At 32.7% G+C, this 19,380-nt stretch overlaps 1 protein-coding gene across 15 annotated transcripts in view; it reads left to right on the plus strand.

Moving 5' to 3' along the window:
- LOC117339496 (sperm flagellar protein 1-like) overlaps positions 1-19,380 on the plus strand; it is a 33,582-nt gene that overhangs the window by 5,100 nt on the left and 9,102 nt on the right. For 2 of the 15 annotated variants that reach the window (XM_033901115.1, XM_033901118.1), the window contains exons 2-6: positions 7,056-7,167; positions 11,329-11,516; positions 12,224-12,256; positions 13,438-13,461; positions 14,394-14,456. In XM_033901115.1, the coding sequence (XP_033757006.1) occupies positions 7,056-7,167; positions 11,329-11,516; positions 12,224-12,256; positions 13,438-13,461; positions 14,394-14,456 (420 nt within the window). The remainder of the gene's footprint in view (positions 1-7,055; positions 7,168-11,328; positions 11,517-12,223; positions 12,257-13,437; positions 13,462-14,393; positions 14,457-19,380) is intronic. The other 13 variants (XM_033901120.1, XM_033901125.1, XM_033901117.1 and 10 more) reach the window with 8 other exon arrangements.

The raw sequence follows: 19,380 nt of genomic DNA on the forward strand, positions 1-19,380 counted from the left end.
CTCTGTTATACCTACACTGTCTATGTATATACTCATCTCTATACTCTACTGTCCTCCACTATACCTACACTGTCTATGTATATACTCATCTCTATACTCTACTATCCTCCGTTATACCTACACTGTCTATGTATATACTCATCTCGATACTCTACTATCCTCCGTTATACCTACACTGTCTATGTATATACCCATCTCTATACTCTACTGTCCTCCACTATACCTACACTGTCTATGTATATACTCATCTCTATCCTCTACTAGCCTCCGTAATACCTACACTGTCTATGTATATACCCATCTCTATACTCTACTATCCTCCGTTATACCTACACTGTCTATGTATATACTCATCTCTATACTCTACTATCCCTCGTAATACCTACACTGTCTATGTATATACTCATCTCTATACTCTACTGTCCTCTGCTATACCTACACTGTCTATTTATATACTCATCTCTATACTCTACTATCCTCTGTTATACCTACACTGTCTATGTATATACTCATCTCGATACTCTACTATCCTCCGTTATACCTACACTGTCTATGTATATACTCATCTCTATACTCTACTATCCTCCGTTATACCTACACTGTCTATGTATATACTCATCTCTATACTCTACTGTCCTCCGTTATACCTACACTGTCTATGTATATACTCATCTCTATACTCTACTATCCTCTGTTATACCTACACTGTCTATGTATATACTATCTCTATACTCTACTATCCTCTGTTATACCTACACTGTCTATGTATATACTCATCTCTATACTCTACTATCCTCCGTTATACCTACACTGTCTATGTATATACTCATCTCTATACTCTACTGTCCTCCGTTATACCTACACTGTCTATGTATATACTCATCTCTATACTCTACTATCCTCTGTTATACCTACACTGTCTATGTATATACTCATCTCTATACTCTACTATCCTCTGTTATACCTACACTGTCTATGTATATACTCATCTCTATAACCTACTATCCTCCTTTATACCTACACTGTCTATGTATATACTCATCTCTATACTCTACTATCCTCTGTTATACCTACACTGTCTATGTATATACTATCTCTATACTCTACTATCCTCTGTTATACCTACACTGTCTATGTATATACTCATCTCTATACTCTACTGTCCTCCGTTATACCTACACTGTCTATGTATATACCCATCTCTATACTCTACTATCCTCCGTTATACCTACACTGTCTATGTATATACTATCTCTATACTCTACTATCCTCTGTTATACCTACACTGTCTATGTATATACTCATCTCTATACTCTACTGTCCTCCACTATACCTACACTGTCTATGTATATACTCATCTCTATACTCTACTATCCTCCGTTATACCTACACTGTCTATGTAAATACTCATCTCTATACTCTACTGTCCTCCGTTATACCTACACTGACTACGTATATACTCATCTCTATACTCTACTATCCTCCGTTATACCTACACTGTCTATGTATATACTCATCTCTATACTCTACTAGCCTCCGTTATACCTACACTGTCTATTTATATACTCATCTCTATACTCTACTGTCCTCCGTTATACCTACACTGTCTATGTATATACTCATCTCGATACTCTACTATCCTCTGTTATACCTACACTGTCTATGTATATACTCATCTCGATACTCTACTATCCTCTGTTATACCTACACTGTCTATGTATATACTCATCTCGATACTCTACTATCCTCTGTTATACCTACACTGTCTATGTATATACTCATCTCGATACTCTACTATCCTCCGTTATACCTACACTGACTACGTATATACTCATCTCTATACTCTACTATCCTCCGTTATACCTACACTGTCTATGTATATACTCATCTCTATACTCTACTATCCCCCGTTATACCTACACTCTCTATGTATATACTCATCTCTTTACTCTACTATCCTCCGTTATACCTACACTGTCTATGTATATACTCATCTCTTTACTCTACTATCCTCCGTAATACCTACACTGTCTATGTATATACCCATCTCTATACTCTACTATCCTCTGTTTTACCTACACTGTCTATGTATATACCCATCTCTATACTCTACTATCCTCCGTAATACCTACACTGTCTATGTATATACTCATCTCTATACTCTACTATCCTCCGTAATACCTACACTGTCTATGTATATACCCATCTCTATACTCTACTATCCTCCGTAATACCTACACTGTCTATGTATATACTCATCTCTATACTCTACTATCCTCCGTAATACCTACACTGTCTATGTATATACTCATCTCTATACTCTACCATTCTCCACTATACCTACACTGTCTATGTATATACTCATCTCTATACTCTACTATCCTCCGTTATACCTACACTGTCTATGTATATACTCATCTCTATACTCTACTATCCTCCGTTATACCTACACTGTCTATGTATATACTCATCTCTATACTCTACTATCCACTGTTATACCTACACTGTCTATGTATATACTCATCTCTATACTCTACTATCCTCTGTTATACCTACACTGTCTATGTATATACTCATCTCTATACTCTACTATCCTCCGTAATACCTACACTGTCTATGTATATACTCATCTCTATACTCTACTATCCTCCGTTATACCTACACTGTCTACGTATATACTCATCTCTATACTCTACTATCCTCCGTTATACCTACACTGTCTATGTATATACTCATCTCTATACTCTACTATCCCCCGTAATACCTACACTGTCTATGTATATACTCATCTCTATACTCTACTATCCCCCGTAATACCTACACTGTCTATGTATATACTCATCTCTATACTCTACTATCCTCCTTTATACCTACACTGTCCTTTCCTATTTAATCACCCATGGCACTAACAGTTAAATGTCGGAAAGTGAACAGAAACTTATTAGGTGAATATCGCAGAAATAGAATGGACACCAAAAATAGTGGTCAATACACTGGTACAATCTCATTTAGTGACAAATAACCATTATCATAAAATATGGTTTTAAGGCTGTGTAAGGACCAGGAATTGTCTTCTAAAAGTTAACTTGACTTCTAAAATGACGCCAGTCCTACAGTGTGAATTTTGTAATGTCACCTGAGAAAGTCACGGTTGACCTTATACGATTGTCTCTTTTGTCCAGCGTGGTCTGTAGTAAACAATTTACATTTTCAACTTCTTCTCATTATAACCAACAGACCCAGGGATCTGATATTCAGTCTGTAGCATGCAGGGCTACCAATTTTGTCCAAATGGATAACCTTGACCCCATTCATGGTCATAGGGGTCAAATATGCTGAAATCTTTAAACAACTTCTTCTTGATAACCAAGTAGCCCAGAGTCTGATATTATGTAGCATGCTCAGATGAAGGGCTATAAAGTATGTTCAAAGGGATGAACTTGACCTTCAGTCAATGTCATAGGGGTCAAATATGCTAAAATCTTCTTCTTGATAACCAAGTAGCCCATGGCCAGAGATCCGATATTATGTAGCATGCTCAGATGAAGGGCTATAAAGTATATTCAAAGGGATGAACTTGACCTTCAGTCAATGTCATAGGGGTCAAATATGTTAAAATCTTCTTCTTGATAACCAAGTAGCCCATGGCCAGAGATCCGATATTATGTAGCATGCTCAGATGAAGGGCTATAAAGTATATTCAAAGGGATGAACTTGACCTCCAGTCAATGTCACAGGGGTCAAATATACTAATATAAAATTGTTCAATTATCTATTCTTGATAATCAAGAGGCCCAGAGATCTGATGATATGGTCTGTAGCATGTTTACAGGACTAATTTTGTTCAAATGGATGACCTTTGTTCAAGGTCACAGGGGTCAAATATGCTAAAACTGTTACATTTCTTATAACCAATAGGCTCAGAGACCTGATACTAGTTATGTAGCATCCCCGGATGAAGGGCTACCACATTTGTTCGAATATATGACCTAGACCTTCATTCCAGGTCACTGGGGTCAAATATGCTAAAATCTTTAAAAGACTTCTTCTTGATAACCAAGTGGACCGGAAACTCAATATTAGGTCTGTAGCATGCTGGGGTCAAGGGCTACAAAGGTTTGCAAATGGATGACCTTGACCTACATTCAAGGTCAATGGGGTCAAATATGCTAAAATATATCAAAAACTCAGGTAACCATTAAGGCGCATGGGCCTCGTGTTATTTTTTTTCTTCTCTTTTTACATGGAGTGTAAAAAAAACTCAACATGTACAAACTAATTATTCTTCCATTTTTCTTCTTTTTTTTTTTTTTAGTGTGTATTGCAGAGATCCTGAAATATTATTTTCCAAAAATTATTGAATTGCACAACTATGGACCATCCTATAGTTTTAAACCGAAAATGGATAATTGGCATATGTTGAACAGGTATCTCAAGTTCAGCTTGGTTTATTATTATGCAGTTGTCACATTCACTGGTGCATGACGATTGGTCAATGCTGACTAATTCTGCTGTGGGTTTGCTTGAAGAATAATGTTTGATAAATAATACTTAATTACATATAAATGTATATGTATACTAAAGTCTAAAAAACTAAAAAAAAAACTTTAATATTACTTAGAATATTCTAATAGTAAAAGAAATAAAACATCAGTTTATCTCAACTTCCTTTGAATAATAAATGTAAATATACACATATAGTTTTAATTGATTAGGAAAATAATCATAATAATTAAGCCTTAAGATGGAATTACTAATTAAAAAGATAAGATCTTAAGTAATTACTATTGTAGTAATGGACTATGATGTTGATCAATATGAAAGAGAATCAATGGCTGACTTCTGATCGATTAAGAAAACTCATTTTATCATCAGACAATTTTCTTTTTCTTTTTACCACTTAAAGAGCACTTTAAAATTCATTTTTTTTTTTTTTGGCCCTTTGTGCATGAACTTTTGAAGTTGTGAACTGCAGTATGTATATTGTAGTGAGGATGCTGCATGGTTTATGTATATATTTGTATTTGAATATATTTTATTAGAATTTTATATAATTAGTAGCACCCAATTTTGCAAACCTTTAATAAGTTTCAGTTAAAAATGTTAAATGCAGTGCCCTTTTCTAATTGAATCCCTGGAATTTAAAGTAAAAAATAATTGCATCCCGAATAAATTTACGCATCCTGTCATTGAAATATAAAAAATTATATTGTATAAGTTATAAACTGTATTTATAAGTTTTGATAATTAACATGTAAAAAATTATTTGAATGTTCTTTGGTCGTTGGAGTATCTTGTTGAAAGTTGTATGTGTCAATGCTCGAGCATTTTAAATGTTAATTTTTTAAATGTTGATAATCAATTTCTATCATCCTTGCTGTCATAAGTAATAGATAAACAGCCAGCTGGCAGTCTATTATAATTTGATCGGAATAAGCCTGAAATTGATTTTAAAATATAAATAAGATTATTTTCAATATCAGTTCTATTGGTTGAAATGATTTATCCTTACATTGCAAGTGAAATGCAATTCATGTCAATTTAAAGTCAAGAGCATAAAAATTAAACGTTTGAAAAAAAAATGCCATAGTTTGTCATAACAATACTTGCATTCAGTTTTGAAATATTATCTCGAGGACGAACAGACATCCGTGATTATCTAGAGTAAAATAGATACACGTTTTTTTTTGTATACAATACAGTGGGTATTTGGTGACCAACTTTCAATGCAGCCTATTTCTATACTATCAATGGTATAAGTTACTGGGTTTTTTTTTCTCCTGGTTATATTCATTAATATAATTGACAATTAAAATCTTAAATATTTGCCAGTCTTACATTGCAATGATTCTTACATAGGATTCCGACAACAGAGATATATATATATAGTTACTTCAACTAACACAGTGTACTAGATAGACCCCATAGCCTGGTATCGATTACAGTATCATATTAACCTAGCATTAAGTCCATACCTGGCAATAAGCCCATTCATGTAGATTATAGGTATTTGAAAAAGATATTTCCAGGTTATATTGCATTGCCCATGGTCATTAAGTTTCTGATTTTTGGTTTTTGGTCGTTGGGCTTATGTTATTACAGGAAAGATGCAGGAATGAAATTTCTTCAGAAAGAACATAACAAAAAAAAAAGAAAAACAATTAAAAGCAAAAAAAAAAAAATAATGAATTAACAAATAAAACAAAAAACAAAAGGAAAATTAACCAAAAAAACCCCAAAAAAACTAAGCTATTACGGTATGTAAAACAGTGTTAAAATTAAAATTTAGTATTATGATATGTACCCGGGGGGTATTTTAATTTTCATAGGAAAATACAGGCCTCACAATATAAGCAAGACCTACCAGTTCAGTTTAATAAGATATGACCTGGTTAACAAATTTCAACAATTTTGATATAAAAAAAACAAAAACAGTATTGTTATTGCTGTTCATTTTTGTAAAAGCTGAATCAGTTTTGCATTTGATTACCCTACATCCTCTCCATTGAACAGGAAAAGCTTTTATAGGTACCGGTAATGTGATCATTCTTTTACTGTGGCTCGATTACAAAGCTTCAAGTCCTTTGAAGAAAAAGTTGATGTATTTGCAGCTAAAGATATTTCATTGTTTCCCTCTGGAAACTATGGAAAAGGTCAAAACAATTTAATTGATTTTTTTTTTTATAGCAGATTGTTGCTGCATGTAGTTACTAATCATATAACTTTCAATACCAACAAAAGTGTACATGTGTAAATATAGCTATATGGTGGTTCATCTAGATTGTACAGCTATATTTAATAACACAAAGAACGATATCAAATATTCTGCAAATCTGCATGTAATTTAACATTAATAGAAACAATTTTATTACTAAAAATGTAAAAATGTTTTTTTTTTCTGTTTTTAAGCAAACATATTAAGAAAAACTCTACAAAAAAAGGCTTTGCAGAATATTTGTTTGGCTGTGATGTGGTGTTGGTATATATGTAGGGTATGAATTTTGCATGCTTTGAATTTTGTGGTTGACTATGTTGTTCCTAATGCTGTGTTGCAGTCCAGGTTGCAGAGATAGTGAAACACTTCTTCCCCAAAATGGTCGAGCTCTTCAACTTTCGGATTTGTAATAACACCAAACAAAAAATGGATAATTGGGAATTACTCAACAGGTAATTAACGACTTTAATTAGATGGCAGCTTGTCAGGTAGAAAAAAACAACTGCTGTGGCTACATTTTAGCTCACCTGGTCCAAAGGACCAAGATGAGCTTATGCCAACTATGGCATCCGTCATCCGTCCGTCAAAAACTTAACAAGAACAACTTCTTCTGCTTAACAACTGATTGGAATTTAACCGAATTGATTGGAAACATCTGTAAGTGGCGGGGATTCAAAAAGCTACAAATGTTGGGACTGACCCTCCCAGGTAGCTGAGGGGTGGGGCCAAAATGGAGCAGTTTGGCTATATTGCTATGAACAACTTCTTCTCTGGAACTAAGCGATGGATAATGCTCATATTTCACTGGTAGCATCTTCAAATTGTGGGGCTGGCCCCTTGGGGCTGAGAGGCGGGGCTTAAAGGGATAATTTGTCTAAATTTCTATAAACCACTATTGAGATCCTGACCCCATAACTATATACATGTATAGCATTGACAATTTGTGTGGCATCAAAAGATATTTACATTTACACTGCAGCCCCACTATATAACTTTACCAAGCCCACTTGAAGGTTACGAGTCCATAACTTCCAAATCTCTATTATGACGTCATTATTATAGTGACGTCATAATTGTAACGTCGGCGATAACAAAAGATGGCTGTTGAAAAGGCTGTTCCGTCTTTGATGATAATAATGTGTTCATTCATCGTAAAAGCCAAATTCCTGGATATAATCTTTAAAAATCATTGTCAAATGTAAATATAAGTATTGAACTGCTTTCAGTTGAAAGTGAAAGCAGTTCAATGCTTAAATAAACAATCCTATCATGAAAATAGGCCCTGGGGTCTTTCCCCTACACTAGGTACTTAGTTTCTTGGTTATATTTTTGAAATAATATTGAGATTCCGACCCCATAACCATATAAAGCGGTGTTGGCTTTAAGAGAGAAAAAAATCAAATGATGTAAAAACAGGATTACATATCTTTGAAGCAGTTGAGATCCCCACCCCATAACCATATACAGCATTGTTGGACATCAACAAATAAAGCTATTAACAAATTAAACATGAACTTTATTTTGACGTTGGGTCAAATCCAACCAGGTGAGAGATACAGGCCCTTTGGTCCTTTTATTAGCTGATGCCTCAATGATAAACTCAGAAACGACTTGTTCAATTGAATACATACAGTTGATTTAAATGAAAAAATGAAGAGCACTTTTAGGTATTAATTAATTTAGTTAATTATACATAGTGTTAATTAGAATTAATTAATAGGTATGGTATATACCACATAGGAAATATAGATGTACACTGTTTTGCACCTGTAGAAATCGTTAGTGGTGTTACAGGTCAAAATTATGGAAAACCAGTAGGATTTATTGCCCCATGACAGCCAGGGTCATTTTGAGGCAAGTTTCCCTTGTAGTAGTTGGTGACTACCTCACTGAACAACATACTGGAGGACCGTCGCATGCCATTCAGAGCAATAAAAGTAAAATGTCTTGCTCATGGACACAACCACAAAAGCACAGACAGGCTCATTGTTAGGCTGTAAATATTGTAATTGTTGAGCTGGTAGACATCAAATTGATATCATAAATTGAATAGAAAATATTGTCATAAATACATTATATTCATCTTGAACAATTACATATTGTTCAAAAATGTTTCATTTTATTCCAACAGATTTTATTGAACAAAACTATTCAATAGGATTAAATAGGATTAAATAGTAGGCTATTTAGTGTATATAAATCTTCTCCGAATATAAATAGATGATTTAAAATCTCCATAAATAGAACAAATACCAAAGTTTATGATTGGTACTTGAATTTCATTATTCCTCACATAAAAATGTTACTTCTTTCTTGTAGATATTGATATTAACAGATTTCCATTCACATTTTTGCTAAAATGAAATGAAAAATTAAAAAAAAAAAATAGGAAAAAAATATACTGGAACATTTACTCAACAATTCTCTTGGATGTAACTTAATTCAACATTTACGATAAAAACGATAACTTATATTTTCACTTCCCATATTAAAACTTTGAAATAAAAATTTTGATATTTTTTACAAAGTTAAAGATGAAAATCAAATAATAATTTCGATATTTTTTACAAAGTTAAATATGAAAAAAAATTGATATTTTTTACAAAGTTAAAGATGAAAAAAAAAAAGATATTTTTTACAAAGTTAAAGATGACTAGATCTACCTTTGCTACCCAAATACCTCCTTATGTAAAAATGTAGAGAAAAGAAAAGATATGTGCACATATAGTCCTCCATTTGTAACGTGTATGGTTTGAGTACCTCACAGCTTTTTAGTGTGTTTTGTACATGTTTGCATGATACTGTGACATGTGACTTAATTTTTAATCTCTAAACTTGATTTGTTGTCAATATTTAATCTCTGAACTTGATTTGTTGTATATTATTTAACCTCTAAACTTAATTTTTGTACAATATTAAGTCTCGAAACTTGATTTGTTGTATATTATTCAAACACTAAACTTTATTTGTTGAACAATATCTAACCTTTAAACTTGATTTAATATAAAATTTAAATGTTAAATACATAATATGTACTCTTGTGTCAGTATTTTTCAATGACATTGATTTATTATAATAAATGTATGACTGAAAATTGATTTATTATAATAAATGTATGACTGAAAATAAATATATCCGTAAAATCATGGTTTTTATTGCTTACATTCTAAATAATTGTCAGGTTTATTACTCTGTGAACAACCAGTGTCATTTTGAGACTGGGTATCCTTGTAGTAGATGGTGGCTACCTGACTGAACATCATACAGTATGTACTTTCTTAATAAATTGCTAAATTTAATACATGGACAAAAATAGTTGTAAATTCATAAGGTGTTTATATCTATTTATTTATTTATTTTTCTTTCTTTTTTTTTTTTTTGGGGGGGGGGGGGGGTGGGGGGGGGGGGGGGGGATTGTAAGATCATAATTGTTCATTGAAATGAACACAAATAAAAATAAGACATAAATTAGGGTCACACAGATCCTTGCGACCAGCTAACAAAGTTCACAGGGTTTACTTACAGATACATTATACCAAAATTGCTTATTAAAGCTAATAATTGTTTGATGACCGAGCTTGTAGATATTTGATATATCTTAATTTCAATGAAACTATACAGGAATTAGTTTAATGTTTATGTATCATTATGTTAGCATGAAGGACATATATTGGTCTGCAATAGTTCTGCAGGTAGAACACCAACAACTAGCTGCAACATCCGGTGAAGATTTGAAACCCAGGATGCTTTGTGTTAATTCTTGGGAAAACGAGACAACAGATCATCCTGTACAAGAGAAAGTTGCCCTTGTCCCAAATTACTTTTGATTACAAGCAATACCTGGTGTTTCTGTATGAATTAGATATAGCACACTATATTTGACCTGATAAGTGCACACCCTGACCTTGTTCTCAGGTGCGCTAATTTTACATATAAAAAGTTCTGTACCTCACTGATCTGCTGATATAGTCTTCAGTCTTTTAGCCAAAGACTCTGAAATATATTTCTTGCTTAAAGATATGCAAATAAAAAAAAAATTCCACCTAATTTTCATTTGGTAACTTATCCCTGTACATGGTGTTTTTGTAGGCTGAATTCAATACATGTACATTGTGTATGGTGCAAAATAATGTGACAAAATGATGCTTAAAGATATGCAAATAAAAAAAAAATTAAAAAAATTCCACCTAATTTTCACTTGGGAACTTTTCCCTGCACACAGACATTTTTTGTAGGCTGAATACAATACATGCACATTGTGTATGGTGCAAAATGATGGGACAACAGACTCGGACTACATGCATACAAATCTTCTCATTTAATGATAAGACAGCACTTTTATGATGTCCGGTGAGGTAGCCACCAGCTACTACAAGGAAAAAATTCACCTTAAAATGACTCTGACTGTTCACAGGATGGTAAACTAGCAAGTAATTATGTATAAAGAAATTCCATTATCATGGATAAGCTAAAGTTAATTATCATTCTACCAAGGGATGTTTTAATTATTAGTTAACCATTGACTTGTTGACAAGCTGTATTGAACAAATATTTAAAGCAATCATAGATTGACTAATATGGCATTTTATTTTGAATATATTTTATGCTTGCAGAAAGGTATTTTGCAAGCTACGATTTGAACTTGACGAACAGGTGATGAGAGATATTGCCAATTCTGTGCCAGGTGTTTTAGAAAGTTTTCTAGATAAATTACGAACCAAAATAGATCATGCACTTTGGCACATGAAGATGCATCCTCCCCGACGGGAAAGTGATAAACCAGAGGCTGACCAGGTTTATGGTGAGTTGTCTCCCCTTTCTTAAATTATATATACCCGGGTATATAAAATATATTGAGTTGTCTCCCTTGTCTAAATCTTACTTTCTGTTTTGTGTATTTGAGTTGGTGTTTTATTCGATGCAAATACAGGGGATTGAAATACAAAGAAAAAGAAGAAAAAAATCGGGACCTGAACATTTTATGCAAATAAACGGGATATTCAAATAACCGATATGCAAATAAGTGGGCTCCTCTGTATATATAAAAAAAATTATAAAAAAAAACAATTTTTTGAATATTATTTTCAGTTTTCTTAAGATGTTTATTTTGTCTTTAACTAAAGAATATTTTTAGGTCACTTTTATTTTACTTACTTATTTTATTATTATTTTTACATTGGTCGCATTTAGAAGGAATTAAAGAGATTTAGATATATTAACTGTTAAATGCTTTGTTTGTGTTAAGTATTAAAAATTTTGAGTTTTTAGGTTTTTAGATATGTAATAAATGTAAAAGATGTACATAACTTTCATACAAATTGGTAATTGTGTACTAAATTTAGAAAACTAATTTCAATTGATAATCAATCATTTTTTTGAGTTGTTGATTATCAATTCTGAAAGTGAAAGTGATTCCCATCACTAGTCTTAATTTGAATTAAGATTAATATTCAGTATCAACCTTAAGTTGTAAGTATCAGCTTTTTCTTTGAAATTTTATTATCACAGATATGAATAGTTACAAATATTATCACCAACTAGGTAAGTTGTGTGGTTTCTTGTGCAAATACCAGATTTCATTTTCAGAAAGAAATTGAAATGACATCATGTAGGATAAATTCACATCACCGTCAAGTGAAATTTTTCAAAAAAGCTATTTGATACCCAAGATGAAAATTATCATATGAACATTAAAATAACACACCTGCTATTTCCTTTATTATTCTATTTTTTTAATGATTTTATTTGGGGTATCATTACTGAATAATGTATTGCTTAATTATTTACTGAATAATTTACTGTTTAATTATTTAGTTTTCTTTGATCCAACACACACAAGTTATTTTAAGAGGAGGGTTCAAGAGAGATTTGATTGAGAAGAATAAGGATGTGCTGATGAAAAAATTCAATTTTAATCTGTCAAAATAGACCATCAGATTCGATCCACTTGACAAAATGCATTTTCCTGAAGTTTTGATTTAAAATTGATAATATTTTTCAATTGTGAGTCAAGGGCCCAGGAAAAACTTTCAAAAGCACTCGTCCATCGGACTAGTGGCCTGGTTAAAAGTACTCATCCGAACAAAGAATTCACTAGTCAGAAAAAACAATCCAATTTTTCGTTGAGCCATTTTTATTCAGACATCCTCGGACGACACCCATTATACTTACATGTTATCCGGAACACTCGGAGGTTATCCATCATCGTACTTGGACTTCCGATCTACAGACAAAGATAGGCCTACTTACCTGCTACCATGCAGAAATTTTACTATTTTTCTGATAATGACACAAAAAAAATACATAACTAACAATGCATCGATTGTTAATCAATTTTATTAACAAATACTGAAATAACATAGAAAAATTCTACTCGTCCGACGGACAAGTTGGTGATCAAAATCACTTGTCCATCGGCAAAATCTACTAGTCAGGACGAGCGGACGAGTGCTTTTGACGGACCCTGGTGAGTTTGAAGCAGATTTATCACAAGGTCACGTCTTGTCACATGTGTGAAAGTTTTTATCGTGAAATCACTTCATATCACTCGTGTGGACTTGGGTCAACTTGATGTCATTTCCTGTCATATGTGTTAATGCTAATTTAGGGTAATTTCATCTAGAAAATGGACCTATGGTCCCAAAAAAGCCCACGGAAAAAACGTCTGCATGAGTAATTTTTTTTACATTTAACAAATGTTATATAAACTCTGTTATATTCAGATCAATATGGTAGCGTTCGATCCGGTAAGTAATGATATCCTTCAAGTTCCGTCAATTTTACCTAACAATTTTCCAGTGAAATAAAAATTCATTGCTGTGACTTTTGTTGTTGATAAAACAGTTTTTGTGAGTGAATATGTGTTTGTCTAATTATGAAAAGAAATAAATATGAAAGTGTTTTAAGATTGATCAATATGTATTATCATATCCCTGCAACAAAGTTAGGGGGATACACTGGAATCAGATTGTCCATATGTCCGTCCGGCTGTCTGTCTGTAGGCACATCTCTGGACAACTCCTCCTAAGCTGGTGGACTGATTTTCACAGAACTTCACATGAATTTTAGGGAACATGTGTAGATGCGTATGCATCTGTTTTAATTCCAACATTTTGGTTGCCGTGGTAACTGCATGGTCACTATTAACAAGTTTTCATTGTCTGGACAACTCCTTAATTTGTGGACAAATTTTCACAGAGCCCCACAGGAATTTTAGGAAACTAGATGCACATGCAGCTGTTTTTAAATTACTGGGTAAATTTTTGTTGCCATGGTAGCTATAGTCACTATTAACAGGTTTTTATAGTCCGGACATCTACGAAACTTGTGGGCTTATTTCAATTAAACTTCACAGAAATATTAGGGACCATGTGTAGATGTGCATGTCACTCTTTTTTTTTTTTTGAAATTTTGATTTTCAGAAATGGGGGCATGCACAGGATTTCTTAGTAAGTCTCTGAATAACAGTTTCAGTTGTCCATTGAATCATGGGGATTGCGAGGGATATAAGTCAGCCATCTTGGCAACAGTTCAGGTTTTTATCACGCTTTACACTTATGTAGAATCCTTTCAACTGTTTGAATTGTAAAATCGTCATATGGAAAAAATTGAATAGAAGAATTTTTTCAAACAGAAAATGATTATTATGATATATTGAAATAACCGGTCTTATTAACAGATGCAAAGAGTGGTAAAACGGTTAAAATTCCCACCCTGGAACCCTTTGACCCATACAGAGATGGTGCGTAATATCGAATATTTTATTAAAGTTTATATTTTTGTATCCTTTTATAACCTTGCCTCGGGTGTGTGCCTCTAGTTACCATTTGTATCCTGTGCTGATTAGCGTTTCATTAGTTTTAAAATGTTAAACATTTGAAACATTTTACTAATCTACGTACTGTTCAGATATTTATTTAATAATACATTGGTTTGTAGTTATACTAATACTTTACAGTTTATCAGTTAATTTTTTCAAGGTTTGTTGCTTTCGTAAAAATCCTAAAAATGCACCATTTGCAATTTTCCCTTTTTTTTTTTTTTGTGCGTGCGATTTCTATTTTTCAGAAAATAATGTACACAATATCTTCTAAATTCTACATGCAGTTACAATTTCAGCCTTAACATTGAATATTTTCCCAATCAATAGCTCCAAAGAATTGCTTTTCATGAAATTTATACTTTTAAGATTTTTCATATTGTCTGTCATCTTTCGTGAGCTGCTCTATTACAATGCAGCACGCCTCCCAGTGTTGAAATGAAGATTATATTCTATTGCGTGAAGGCAGATGACCTTGACAAACATGAACAAGGGAAGGAACTCATACTGATAGCAGCCACTGGCAAATTTTTCCATTTTTTGTTTCGCCTGCAAAAAGCGATATATAGGTATGTCTGAGGCAGCAGCACTGACTTGCACAGAGGTTTCTGTATGTTAACTCAAGTTCCCTTTGGCCGATCAAACTCAAACTGCATGCAGATCTTCCTTACCAAAATTTCTCACTTGGAATAGCTTTTAAGGTTCAAAGGTCAAAGGTCAAGGTCACTGTTACTGAAAAAAAAAGAAAAAATAATCCATGCTGTAATTCAAGTTCCCTTGGGACGATCAAACTCAAACTTCATACAGATCTTCCTTACCAAAAGTGCTTGCTTGGGATTCCTTTTCAGGTCCAAAGGTCAAAGGTCAAGGTCACTGTTACAAGAAATAGAATGTGAACCAGCCTTGTGCGTGCCGAGTTGCATCTCCAGATAATAAATAGAAAAGCAATGGTTTGTTTAACAAATGTGGAGATGTTTTACAGCGAATTCATGGTGGCTTTTCACGTTTAATTTAACCTATCTTTTAATTTTGTCTAACAGACTCATATTGGCTCTGTAAATCGTAGATGATATTCTGGTTTTGCCCACTCCTTTTCTTTGCCTTCACGGCAGCAACCAGTATATCTGATCAACTTCAGGTGCTGATGCTTGGCTTTGATCACCAGTCTGCTATTCTTCAAATCAATCCAGGCATTTGTGTATGACATATTTTCCGTTGCTCATTTACATATAGAGAGAGGAGCACCACATTAGAGATTTGATCCCCATAATCACAGGGCAGTTTACCAGTTTTGATTGCAATTATGAAAAACTACAGCATTGATTCTCACATTTTATCCTCATCACGGACAATGTTCAATCATTTTGTAATTTTGTCAGAAATTTTATGAAATCATAGAGAGGCTTTAAAATAAAATTGTGACATACATATTCTAAATACTATACCGAGACTTGTCATTTTGTGTTACATGATCATTAAGTAAGAATAAGTATATATATTCTGCTGTGTCCATAACACAAAATTCTTCTGATATATAAATAAAACTTAAAATCAATGTCAACATTCTGTGATAATGTGTGTTCATTTTCAGTGGTAACTTGTCACAGCAAAGCATAAAATTCTTTTTTGATTATTCTCTGAATTAAAAATTCAAATATTTTTTCTATGATAGTACTATTTTTCATCTGCATGTGACACTTGATATTACCCACAGTGCCACTGCTGTTTCCTTGACAACAGTAACAGCCATTATTTTGCGAGAACCAAAGTTTCCAATCCCTTTGTTTTAATGCCCGGTCTCGTCTTCCTGTTCTCACCTAGATATAAATTATCACTAATTTGAATAACAAAAAAGTTCCAGTTTCAAATCTTTACAAATTAAGAGATATATATATATACATGTAGACACAAAGTATTGACACCTTTAAATCCAAGGGTTCCAGTCTTGTTACCTTGTGCCAAATTTACACTTTTTGTTTGTCCCTCTAAATGAATGGAGTCTATTATGTAACTTTGATATTTTGAACCTGTATATATATATTCATATATAGGTTTATTGGTAAGCTGTATTGATTAATAATAACACAAGCATCTATAAAAGTAATCAATTTCAGACCTTTACATTTGAAAATACCTTATATGTTTCACCTCATTCTCACTTAGAATATGAAAAAACAAATTCATTTGGAACTCATCCTGGGAGATCAAACATCACTTATTTCTAAGATAAATCCAGAAGAGTTCAGGATTAGCGCCAAATAATTTCTTAAAAAAAACAAACCAAAAAACACTAATCTCCTATTTTGTATTATGATTTATACTTTTATATGTTTAAAGACATCTGTTTAAGATAAATAAATCATAGAAAAAATGTTGAAATCATGGTCAATGCAAATTAGTATGCTTGCTGTCTGGTTTGTGTGAGGGGAGGTAACTCTTACACACTCCAGTTGATACGATAATGGAAAGTCACCTCTTGGGTTGATAAAAATGGCCCTCACCTGTTGAATACTGTTTTTAGTCTTTGATTTTTTAATTGTCAATCGATAAGTGAAATTTTTTATTGTTTCTACATTTCATATTTGAAATGAAACTGAAAGTAGAATAAATCTGATTGGTTCTGGAGTTATTTCCAAGAAAAAGGCCTACAAAATGGCCTTGCTTGATGAGCTGGTTGAAGTGATTATGAGGCGAAATGTAGCTTGTTTTTGCAATGGAGATTCTCATAGCATTAAAAAGGTTTACATGGTTTAAATTGGACGATAGTGAAATATTTTGATCTATATAACATGATCGTGATCACGCAATATAAAAAATCACTGGAATGGAAAGGGTAGGCCCATATATCAGTATCAAAATACTAAATTTCCGAGACAAGTTTCATCCAACAGGGCCCGCGGTAGCAGTGGTTAATGATCCGGACACTTTATCACTAGCCCTCCACCTCTGGGTTGCAAGTTTGAAACCTACGTGGGGCAGTTGCCAGGTACTGACTGTAGGGCGGTGGTTTTTCTCAGGGTACTCCGACTTTCCTCCACCTCCAAAACCTGGCACATCCTTAAATGACCCCAGCTGTCAATAGGACGTTAAACAAAATAAACCAATTAAATAAACCAAACTTCATCCAACAAAAGTTATCAAAAATCAAATACCTAATCATGATCCAGATGAATTAATACATGAGGAAAAAGACCAGTAAATTTTTCGATGTAAGAAATTATTAACTTATCAAAGTACAAAAAAATGTATAGGTCAATGCAAGTGAGCTTTAAAAAAGTAATTCTGCATCTTTCAGCTGGACATTAACACAATCACGGCCTTTTTAAAAGTAAATAAAATGCCTTAAAATGACACAGGATCGTCATCATTAAAACATCCATAAATGCACAATTAATTAAAGGGGGGGGGGAAAAACCTATCTCCTAATTTCCTGCCATTTTTTATTTACATACTACATTCGGTATTCAGAGGTGTTCGGTTTTTAGAAGTTGCCCTGTACTTGCTTAATTTCTCCTTTTTTTCGATCCCTCATGCACATGCTGTACCTATGAGTGACCTTGGCACTTTGATTATTTATCCAAGCCTATTTCTGTTTGGCTAACTCAATTTTTTTTAAAATTATGTATCTTACTATAACCAAAATATATAATATCTTACCAATTATATATGTGAAAGCTTAATTTTCAAACTAACAAGTTTCTGTCCTAAATAGAGATTTGGAACTTTGACCTACCATATGTTCTTAGTGAAAATTGAAAATGTTCTATATTTTGTACATACAGTATACGTATCGTGTATTTGAATAGGAAAGTCTCAATCACTTTAACACTAAAATTATAACATAACATTCATGATCCCAAATTACCCCATGCAACTGTCTATAAACAATTGAATTTATTTCTCATAGGAATACAGTACTTTTGATTGTTTGGAGGGTATTATTACATAATATTAAATATAGGAATACGGTACTTATGATTGTTTGGAGAGTATTATTACATAATGTTAAATATAGGAATACAGTACTTTTGATTGTTTGGAGAGTATTATTACATAATGGTAATATAGGAATACGGTACTTATGATTGTTTGGAGAGTATTATTACATAATGTTAAATATAGGAATACAGTACTTTTGATTATTTGGAGAGTATTATTACATAATGTTAAATATGGTCTGACTTTCCTCAATTCTCATTGGCTAAAACATAGTCAGGTACAGGTTAATATTTTGTGAGATGTTAACCTGATGTTTTATTTTTAGAAATGCTGATTCAATATTGGTTTATGTAATTATTGTGACATCACAATGCCCAAATGTATTTCCTGCTACCAAGATAAATAAAATGCAATTCCAGCCTTCTGCAAATCGGATTTATATCTGAAATCAAAGTCAAGGACCTTTGATTCAGTCCATATGGTGTTACACAGCCCTGTTAATATCTAAAATGTTGATTCATTACCAGGTTAATAAAACCCAATATTGACCTCACCTAAGTTCCCTTATTGATAAGTATTTTATGCAACTATAGTAACAAATTGAATTAGAAGTGTACTTACTATTCATTGTATTAGAACATTTTAAGGAACAGCACAGGGAACAGCACAACTTAATATGATGATATGTTACTTACAATGAGTTTTAATGAGTTTTTCCTTCTTTTTCAGTATAAAATTTATACACATTCTACTTTAATTCTGCTAGAAATATACTTTTTTTGTGCTTTTTCATGCCAAGTTGTTTCAGTACTTTTTCTGTACTTTTTTGGCTTACCTGTAAAAGTACTAAAAAAGTATAAAAGTACTTTTAATGTACTTTTTTGTACTGTATATGTGCCTTTTTTGT

Source organism: Pecten maximus, chromosome 12 (assembly GCF_902652985.1).
Source record: "Pecten maximus chromosome 12, xPecMax1.1, whole genome shotgun sequence".
Lineage (NCBI taxonomy): Eukaryota > Metazoa > Mollusca > Bivalvia > Pectinida > Pectinidae > Pecten > Pecten maximus.